The sequence below is a fragment of the Glycine max genome, chromosome 6 (genome assembly GCF_000004515.6).
Source record: "Glycine max cultivar Williams 82 chromosome 6, Glycine_max_v4.0, whole genome shotgun sequence".
Taxonomy (NCBI): Eukaryota; Viridiplantae; Streptophyta; class Magnoliopsida; order Fabales; family Fabaceae; genus Glycine; species Glycine max.
This window is the reverse complement of record NC_038242.2, coordinates 14,513,120-14,524,190: the sequence shown is the minus strand read 5'-3', so window position 1 is coordinate 14,524,190 and position 11,071 is coordinate 14,513,120. Positions and strand designations below refer to the sequence as shown.

Below are 11,071 nucleotides of genomic sequence, written 5' to 3'. Positions count from 1 at the left end.
TGGTCGGCATCAACCAAGCTATTTTTTAGTTGATATTGGGTAGATTTTTTCGTCAACGCCTGCTAGGATTTTTTAGGCCAACGTTGGCTAAAAATAGCCTTAGTCAATGTCGTTCGAAAAGACCTTAGCCAGTGTTGGCCAAACAAACCCTAGCCAACATTGGTAAAAAAATCTAACCAACATCGACTGAAAAATAGACTCAACCAACGTTATCCAAAAAATAGCCTCAACTGACGTCAGCTGACAAATATTCCCGATATACTTTGACAAAAAAACCTTATTTGATGTCGACCGAAAAATAGTCTTGATTGATGTCGGTTAAAAAACATCACTGGTTGTGGTTAGACAAAACAACCCTAGTTAAAATTATCAATATTTTGTATTTATAAATTATTAAAAATTGAAAATATTTTTTAATTAATATTTCAAAATTAGATTGCGTTTATTTTGTATAAAGTTTAATATTAAAATTTCATCTATTTAAAATATAAAATTGAAATTTTACATATGAAGAAAATTGAATTATCCTATCCAAACAAAAAATTTAAAATGAAAGAAATTTGAATTGATTTATATAAACAAAGCATTTGAAAAATAAAGGAAATTAAAATCAAAGCAATTCAAATTCTAAGCATTTTAAATTCCTTGAAATTTTGAAATTCTTGATCCAAACAGAAGGTTAAGGTTTTGAAAAAGGTGTGCGGCAGTGATTTGGGCCGCAAGATCAAGGTCTTTTTTACTATCTGCAACCGCAATTGACACTGCATTTGTCTGTGATTTGCTGCAATATCAACAAACGCAATGCACTCGTTGCAATGCGACCGTGACTGATATTTAAAACTTGTCTCTATACATTTTTTCCAGCGATGAGGGATTGAATACATTGCAACCAAAGTGCAAAATTCAGTCCCATTTCTATTTGAGTGTTGAGGCATACACGATGGTGCGCACACTACTATGACATTACTACTAGAGAAGAGCTTCTTATTCTACACGTATCTATTTAACTTAATAAAGTATTGCATGTAACACACATACATATATTTAACTTGATAAAGTATTGCTTGTGATCTATCATTAAGGTGCTTATACTGATTCTTCCAAAGGTTCCAAAATTCCTGACCCGCAGAATTCTCATTATTAGCTGAGGAAATATGTATATATAGACCAAAAACAATTGATCCCTTCTGATCAAATAAGATTTTGGTTTGAACACTTCCCAATATATACTTGATCTTCATTTCTATTGTGCTTACCTTTTCTACTTTTGTAACAATATACAAGTGATTTTTTCTTTTTATAGAGCTTGGTACATCACACATTCATTCATATTATTTGTGTTGCCTGAAGCAGATACTGCAGCCTGCATTTTGGCCTGGTCCATCCATTTATCTGCATACTACTTTTTTCTTTGGCTTATTTCCCTCTATGTTGACCATGGGTTTTGATCTTGTATATTATTTCTCAACATCTTTTTGAACTGCAGTATATTCCTCCTTCTTTTAGTAGTATTGTGTCAGACTTGGTTAATAAGAAAATTGCTATCAATGGTTCAAGTCAATGGCAATGGAATGTAAAAGTAAGGATGGAGTGCTTTTTCATTGAATCATGGACTTAAAGTTGGATATCTTCTGGTATTCAATTACGTTAAGGATTTGCACTTGGATGTCAAGATCTATGATCCATCTGCATGTGAAAAGCTTGACTTTCCTAAAGCAAGAAAGCAGAAGAAGTAGGGCCAGAAGTGGCTCTCCAGTTAGAGAAGAATCCAATGCCTTATTTGTCTCCAAGCATCGTGTGCCGAAAATGAAAAGCCAGTGCAGCGAGGTTGACTCAGTAGTACCACAAAATAGTGTGGAGAGTGGCCAACTTATGTGCATATCAAAACACCGTGAAGACCCATGTTATTCGACAAGTCTAGAATTTGACCAGAGCCATGGTGTTGATGGGACCATGAAAATTGTGAACGGAGATTTAAAAGTTTTTGATTATGGATCCCATATATTTGAAAATGATGCAATCGTACATTGTAAATATACTATGTTTGAAGGGATATTCAGTATGGCAGCTGCCTTAGATATATCTGAACTTGAAATGTCTGGAAGAAGTACTAATCTAGATGAGGCATACAAAGCACACATGACAAGACTTCTACTTTGAATATTGAAGAAAACAAAGAGAACAAAACCATCATGTCCAGCGGGGAAGCTCAAGAGTGCCAATTTTCCAAGGGCTTAGGTTCTATAGTTAACATAGTAGCTTCATTTTCATTTCTAGACTTAAATTTGTTACAGGATCAGATAAAAACTGTCCTGGTAAATCTTCCTTATTTTTCACACTTCTAGTGCTTCAAGCTTCTACGTTTATCTCTTGTAATACATGTGGTGATATCCAAGATTCGGATTTTATTATTTTTACTCCACATTGGCTTATTTTCAGAAAGTGATCAGGCTCCAATATCCAAAAAGGAACCTGCTTTGCATATTGATGGTTCTTGTGAGACCAAACAGAAGTTCAATGAGATCTCAAATCACTTAGACGCTCATATTCACAATGGGGCATCTTCTCAGTTTATATTTATTTTCTCAAACAAGCACTTTAATTTTCCCAGGTTATTAATCAGTTATTATGATTACAGGTGAAGTGAAGAAATTGCCTATGGACATGACTCCCAAATTGTGCGGTTCCATGGATAAATTGAATGAAACGGGGATTTTCTTTCCCATTACTTCTGTGGAAATTGTTATCACTTTATATCTCATTAGTCATTATTCATGGGTACATGCACTTGCTGCAATAATGTACATTAACAGGTTCTCAGTTTATGAGCAACAGGAGTTGAATTCTCCCACCCCCCCAAATTCTGTTTTAAACTTTGTACTCACTTTGTGTATGCACTTCTCTATACTTGCATCACCAAATTCTTTCTCATGGATAATTTCTCTCATTGTAGGGTTGCCAAAGGAGATTGAGGAAGAGATGGACTCTGACATATCTAATCAAGATAATGAGATTCACTTTAAAACTGCACCCTCTCCTGAGTGGTGATCAATTATAATGTTTCCCTTGTGCGATATTAACTGACCCTGATTGACCTTGTCTCGATGTCTTGTTAAGTTGTTATATTATATAGTTTATGCTGTAAACTGATTTTGCATTACAGACTAGGATTATGTTTAGCACAAAACTTAGGTACAATACTCTAAGTTTTAGTGTTGTTCTCCAATGGAAGAGTGTAGCCTGTGCGGCCTTTGATGCCAACTTCTATTGTCAGGATTATCGATATGAAACTTTAATTTTGATTGGAGATTAACACTAAAAGTATTTTATCGTTATGGTTACAGCCTCTTAATGATAGGATAGCTACACAAGTCCTAGAACCACTTTGTATTTTGAGTGCCAAATTTTACTACTCTCAATTAGCTTATCACATGTGGTTTCTCAATCTTGTTTGTTTTGATGACCACTTGTATTTTGTATTTACTGCTGAAATTGTCCGAATACCTGCCTTTGACTCGCTATGTAAAACCATTCCAGGATAAGAAGATGGTAGTGTTCCTTCGGGATCCACTTGATGAGACTGTGGCCGGTCTTTTACCATGCAACCACGACACATGGATGGTTAGATTTTAGGAGAGCTAATAGCATTCAACCAGAAGATGAGTGTATTTTTGAGGTTGAGCTGATCCTGAGAGCAGGTATCAACGTATCTTAGCTGTAAGTATAGTCCACAAGTCATGATGTTAGTTAGCCGTACAGAGAAGCATCTGCAGTGTTTGAGATCATTTTTGGTACAGTACATCGTAGATTATCCTGTACAACAAATCCACAATGGCTTCTCGTCAATAAAAAACTGGCTTCCGTTTTGAAATATCTATTATTCTTGTTCTTGTTTTAGTAGGTATATTCATTTATGATTATAAATAAACAAATCATAAATATATTTTGTAGCTCATTTCAAACATAAAAATAATAAATTAAGTTGTAAGTATTGCTTATTTATAGCTCATTTAAAATATTTGTTATATTTATTATTTAATTATTATTATGATTGTTATTTTTTATTATTTGTCATTTATTTTAATAAAAATATAAATTAATTGACAGTATACGGTGCTCTGATCATTTCAAAAATATATTTCATTACTATTTTTAATTGTGTACACGCATAAAAAAAGATTTAGTCATTCTTTGCATTTACGGGTGTAAACAAAAGATAGTAATTATGTTTTTTTAGTAGTATAATTTTTAAACTGTTTTTCTTTTGACAAATATTTAAATAGTTTTCTAATCATTAAAATAGTTTGAATATGGTTAAATTTTGACCGATAAATATCAATAAATATGTGAACTTCGATTTTAAAGGTATCATGATTGTCTCTTAAATGTTTTAAAAAAAATATTGTCTCTAAAAAAAGTCATCATGATTGTCTATATATAATTTTAAAAGACTGAATTTCTTCTAATATTTTTTTCCATTCATAATTAAGAATATGATATCAGAATTATTTATTAAAATGTTTAAAATTATTGAGTTGGAGAGAAGAGTTACTTAAGTTGCAAAAAGGAAAAAAGAGTCGTGTAGAATCTACTTAAAATGTGATAAAGTAATTTTGTGGTTGTTTGATACTTGAGAAATGAAATATTTCATGTTCAATTTGTAAGGAGGCAAGTAAATGATATTGCGATGTTCTTGCTAGGGTGGCTCCATTACTACCTGGTCTCCATAATTTTCAGCATTTTTCACATTGTATTGCTGAGTTGATTATCAAAGATATATGAGTTAATCTCCTTTCTGTGAAAAAAAATAAAAATGTGACCAAGTAACAAAGAGAAATTATGAGTTAAATATGCTTTATAAGATAGAACTAGTCATGTTTTCAAAGAAAACTAGGCAATACTGCAATAATACAGTACTCATGAGTCATGACTGGGCTTGGAATGCATGAGTGCCGCAAAGCACATTTGTATTGGTCAATGGTTCAAACTTCAAAACATTCAAGCCTGTAAACGTTAGTCGGTCATAGTATTTGTTTTCCTCTATGCATAGAGAATGCATAAAGGGAAACACTTTGACCGTGACCAACTACAACCTAATAGAATTGATTCCAGGACTTAAAATTATGATGAAATTTTTTAAAAATAAAAGTAATTATTTATTGTTTTAGCTTTCAACGTAATTTTAGAATTATTTCTCCAAAAACTGAATCTAATCCAAACATGCTATTCTAAGCTAATTTTGTTTTCTTTGGGGCCGGGCCTTTAGTCATTAGCCCTCATTGTAAAAAAACAAAAAGCAAAAAACACTTATAAGGCAGCAAATTTGAACCCACAAATTTTACTCTCCAACTTAAAATAAATGCAAACAACCCTCACAAGCGTCAAGTTCCCACTCATGAAGCTACTACTATGCTAAAATAGTATGTAGGATGACACTGTGAATGCATTTCATCTTCTGACTCTAGACTAGGATCGACCTATATATTACCAACTAAAATCTATAAACAAAAACTTCTAAAACTAAAGACCATAAGTCCACTTTTGATAACCAAAATTATAGCATCTCATATCATTTCCACTGCTGAGTCAACAGAAACTTGGTTTTGTTCCTTGGCCACCATTCTCCTCATCTTCCTCGACCAATTTACAATGCTTGCAGCATAGTCATAGAGGCTAAGAGCAATGTAGAGCCCAACCCCACCAATGATACCATTTGCAATGGAGTAAGTGAGAGGCATGAGGAGCATGGTGGCAAAAGCAGTCACTGCATCCTTTGTGTTGGTCCAATCTATGTCCTTCACCACCTTCATCATCATCACCCCAACCATCACAAGTGAGGGTCCTATAGCCCAAGGAGGAACACTAGCCAAGAGTGGAGTGAAGAATAGTGACAGAAAGAAGAAGAATCCTATGAAAACTGCTGTTAGTCCTGTGCGACCACCTTCTCTCATACCGGCTGATGACTCCACAAATGTTGCTGTGGTTGACACACCCAATGCAGAACCCACAATGGTGCTACCTGCATCAACCAAGTATGCCACGTATTCACCTTCAAAATGTCCTTTTTCGTCCACATACCCTCCCATCTCTGCCATGGTGTACATAGTGCCAGTGATGGCAAGCACATCAACGTATAACAAAGTAGCCAAGGCCACCCAAACTTCCCTTTTGTTGAAACCTCTAAAGCTGAAAAGAGAAAAAGGTAAACATACACCCCAATTGTAAGGTGGAATTAGGAGATATACACAAAAAAATAATATAAAGGAAGAGCAAGAAAATGATAGATATAAAAGGTTTTAAAAAACAGTTTGTGAAATACAATGTAAAGATTTTTGGAGTATTTGCAATTATATTTGTGACTGCATCAGCCACATTTATTTGTAATTTCCCACAACATTAAGAAACACAATGAAAATGTAAGTGCTGACTATAATTTAAAACATTGTAAATATGAAAAATTAGGAGAGATAAAAAAAATATAATGAAAGAAAGAGAAACTAATAGATATGAAAGGTTTTAACAAATGATGTGCAATGACAATTTTGACAATAATGTCAAGATTTTTGAGTGTTTGTGACAAATTGTGGTATCATTGGTCACATTTGTTTACAATTTTCTGTAATATCAAGAAATGCAATAGAGATGCAACTATGATTGTAATCGCAATTTAAAATCTTATAAATGTGATTGAAAATAAAGAAATAAAAATTAGAATCAAAGTGAATATAAATATATGGATATAATAACATACCTAAGAACCCCAGCAGTGGAATCCATGTTGTGAAAATCAACCACTTTCTTGAAATAGTTATAATTTGCATCACCAAGCGGGGTGTCAGGAAAATAAGTGACTTCAGTGTGCCTAAACCAAGACACCAAAGTCACAAAAAGAATACCATAAATCATACTCCCTTTGACATTTTTCATCAACCCATAACTTGTGATTAGAAAACCTACAAGACCCAACCAGAATTTTGGGCTTTGCAGTTTCCCACCCAAGCAAGCCCCAGTTTCTGGGTCCACAACTTTACAGGCAGTTATGGTAACCAGATTAGCAGCATCAGGCCCAATAAGTCCAACACCAAGGCCGACCTGCAGGCCCGTGAAGGCAATGAAAAGCCCAATCCCAGCAGCACAACCAAGCCTGACTGAATGGGGAATGAGCTTTGCAAACTTCCCCCTCAGCCCAACAGCAGAGACCAAAAGAAAAACAATTCCCTCAACACAGATCACAGCCAGTGCAGTCTGGTAAGAGAGCGGCCCAGTACCATGAAAACCAACCAAGTTAAAAGCGAAGTATGCGTTGGGCCCCATGCCAGGGGCCAGGCCCAAAGGGAGGTTGGCAAACAGGCCCATGGCAACAGACCCAATAAGGCCAGAAACAGCGGTGGCCACAACCAGGTCACTCTTCGTCTTTGCAAGACAACTCTCGTACCCAACGTCGGGCTTCACCTTACAGTCCGGCCTCGTCGGAGACGAGCAATCTTCGACGGAGCAGGTTCCACCGGAGACCGCGATGATGGTGGCGTTTACGGTGATGATGTATACCATGGTCAGAAAAGTGGCCATGGCGGCACGAAGCTCCCTGGTGAAGCAGCTCTTCCTTGCTTCCAACTTGAAGTACCTCCCAACAAAGCTCTTTGAAACGACATCGTTCAAGGCCTTTTCCATTTGGGACCATGAGCTTCTCAACCCTTCCATTTTTCCATTTGCACAAAGATCTCTTCCCATCTCTCACACACTTTTTCTCAAGCTTTTATGTTGTTGTTTTTGGTGGGTTTGCGTGAGAAATATGTGAATGAAGTTACGGTATATCTGGGTAACGCTTAAAAGTATGAGATTTTTTTTTCTTCTTATTCTCTGGGCAAGTGGATATCATGCAGGAGTGAATATACTGATGTTAACGTGTGGAAATAGCCAAATAAGAGCGTTATGTTATGAAGAAGAAGAGAAGAAATTGTTTAACTTTGAGGGTGGTTGGTTTCATCATTCCTAGCTTACCTGCTAGTTATTTATAAATGGTTTGTTCTTTTCGTTTAAAAAATGTATACACTAAATGCCAAGTGGTACCTCGTTATCAATTAAAATAATATTATGTTTGATAAAAATAACAGTAAAGGTATTTAGAAGCTAACAAATTAACTGTAAAAATAGTTGGAAGCTAAAAAAAATTAATTGAAAACTGAAAAAATAATTTATTAAATTAAAAGTATTTGATAAAATTAGTTGTTAAAATATTTTAAAAATGTTAAATAACAAAAAAATTATTATTTATTTAAAAACATAACAAGGTAAATGATTAAATATATTGAGATAAAAGTGTGAAAAAATATAAAAAAATTAGAAATTAAAAACTAATATTTTTAAAAAAATTTCAACTAGTAAAAGAAAAGAGAAGTTAACTAAGAATATAACCTAAATATACATGGAAATAATACATCCTTTAGTATTTATAAATCTTAAATATCTAAATTATCAAGATTAAAAAAATTAATTAATGAAATTGATATAAATTTATTCTAAATATATATATATATATATATATATATATATATATTTAAAAATATCATTGTGTTTTTTCCCTCTAAATACACGCTAATATAACTTTTTTCTTATTTAATTAAGAATATTTTTAATCTAAAAATAATTAATACATAAGATAATATGAATTGAATTTAATCTTGAACAAATAAGTTTAAAAAGTTGAATCTTATAAATAGAAGAGAAGTAGAGATAGTAATAATATTGATAGGTTTTTATGATGCCAATTTTTTATATTTTCTTTTTCCTTGTTTTTTGTCCTCTGGCTTTCTTATCATGAATTTTATCCGAAACATTTAAAAGAGAAGGATTTTTCTATCCTGTGCAACTTTGCACAGGTTAACGATCATTAAATATTCACTTTCAATCAATTTTTCATTAACTAATTAATTGTGATTCTTTAAGAAAAACAATTTTCTCTCTCTTATTTATTTTATGAAATCACCTTAATATATTATCTCTCTTCCCACCAAATAATAATCGTCATTTGTGTTTTTGTATATAGGAGTAATTAGAAATCATATCTGCATATTAAGTTGCAATTAACATAATGTGTTTCTAGTTCCTTTTATGAGAGATGTACCGTTGGGTTACGATTAATCAGCATTTACCTGAAATAGTGGTTAATGTAACTGTTTCCTTGTTTTTGTGTCAATTTGAACGTTTTGACAAGAGGAAAACGTGAATCTTTGAAGTAGACCCAAACATGTAATAATATAAAGACAATTTCTTAATATATTATTTATCTTTCTAATTAACAACTCATTTGCTCTTCTTATACACTACTCCTACGAGGTAATAATTAAGGGTAATGTTGGAAAGAATATTTAATATAACATTGGTGTTGTATAATAACATCTATTTTAAAACAATTTTTTCCCCTATAAAACATGATATAATCTGGAACGAAAGACCTAATTTGTTAAAGTTTTACAATTTTGGGGTGATTGTTTGCTTGTACCTTGAAAAAAGTAATTATTTGCTTAGTAAAGTTAACTACTTTTTTCCTTTTTTTAAAAGGACTAAAGGTATTGGGAATATTAATTAAAAAACATAAAAATAATAAAATTAATAACATAAAAAACATGAAAGTCATTTTATATTTATTTTTGTCTAATTAAAAATGTATAATAAATTCATTAAATAATTTTTACAACATTTTTAACTTCAATTTTAGTATTTTTTAAAACTCTCATTAATTAGACTTTTTTTTTTGCAACTCGTGTCCTTCGCCTATAATGTTAATTTGTTAAAGTTGTACAATTTTGGGGTCATTGTACCTTAATAATTATTTACCTATTAAAATTAATTATTTTTTTCCTTTTTTATTTTTTTAAAGGACTAACTACTGAGTATTGGGAATATAAATTAAAAAAAATTTAATAAAAATAATTACATAAAAGACATGAAGCCATTTAATATTTATTCACATGTAATTAAAAATATTCAATAAATGCTTTAAGTATTTCTTAACTACTTACAGCATTTTAACTAGAATTTTAGTATTCTTAAAACTCATTAAATTTTAACCTTAAAAAAAAGAAAAAAAACTCGTTAAATTTCTCTAAAAAAATAACTCTCATTAAATAGACTTTTTTTTTTTACAACTCTTGTTCTTCTCCTATGATATTTATTTGTTAAAGTTTTACAATTTTGGGGCCATTGTACCTAGCTAGGCAAAATACTTAAGATATGACTTTTTTTTTTTAAGGTATTATATGATATTTGATTTAACTGATAGCATAAGATATGGATTTGACTCCGGATGATGAACTAATGATGCAGTCGGTCGTTTAAATTCAAACTTTGGGTCAAATTGTTAGAATCAATCCACTTCCAATATAATATAGCTTGTACTTTAAAATCACGAAGTCCCACGATATTAGAAAAACGAAATAAAATACTGGTGCTCGATTCTTCTTTGATTTTGTTTCCAATTATTAACATGCAAGACAAGAAGATACATTTAAAAATCCAAAATTAAAATCTTTGACAAATCAAAGACTATTTTGGCAATACACATCTGGGAATCTTATGAGCCTCATACATATATAGTGTGTGAAATTCTTAGAATCAATCTAGTATAAAATAATAGATATGGAAAATAATGAAATTAGAAAAAGGAAATGAAATGCCCGTGCTCTTCTTTGATTTTGTTTAGAATTATATCCAAATCTAAAACAAATACTATTTTCTAATAGATTCATTTCTGTATTTTTTTTTATAGAAAATCTGTATTTTTTGTTATAAATTATATATATGGACTTGAGCTTAAAATTACTTGATAAACTAAAAATCTAAAATAACTTCAATCCGCGTGCACTCCGCAACACAACCATGTCCATTTTAATTATATTATTAGATTCTCTCTTTCAATATTTTCATAAATTTCATTCCTTACTCCATATATTATTATTATCATAGTCGTCAGCAGGACAAGATGTTAAACCTAACAACTTTAAAATAAAGTAAAGGATTAATTATATAATTAATCTCTTAATTATATTTTAAAGTTTAATTTGTTTAATCA

The 11,071-nt window shown here is 31.8% G+C and overlaps 1 protein-coding gene across 1 annotated transcript; it reads right to left on the bottom strand.

Annotated features, from left to right (window-relative positions):
* Positions 1-5,322: 5,322 nt before the first annotated feature.
* Positions 5,323-7,988, bottom strand: LOC100808299 (adenine/guanine permease AZG2). The gene is made up of 2 exons (XM_003528073.5): positions 6,752-7,988; positions 5,323-6,186 (listed from the first exon to the last, which is right to left on the bottom strand). The coding sequence occupies exons 1-2, from the start codon at positions 7,729-7,731 to the stop codon at positions 5,565-5,567; spliced, it is 1,602 nt and encodes a 533-aa protein (XP_003528121.1). The 5' UTR covers positions 7,732-7,988; the 3' UTR covers positions 5,323-5,564.
* Between the last annotated feature and the right edge of the window lie 3,083 nt (positions 7,989-11,071).

What these genes read in the sequence shown, in the direction of transcription:
- LOC100808299 (XM_003528073.5), bottom strand. Translation starts at nt 7,731, where the DNA reads ATGGGAAGAGATCTTTGTGCAAATGGAAAAATGGAAGGGTTGAGAAGC. An exon ending in TCCACTGCTGGGGTTCTTAG is followed by an intron (nt 6,187 to 6,751) that starts GTATGTTATTAT and finishes TTCTCTTTTCAG; the next exon opens with CTTTAGAGGTTTCAACAAAA.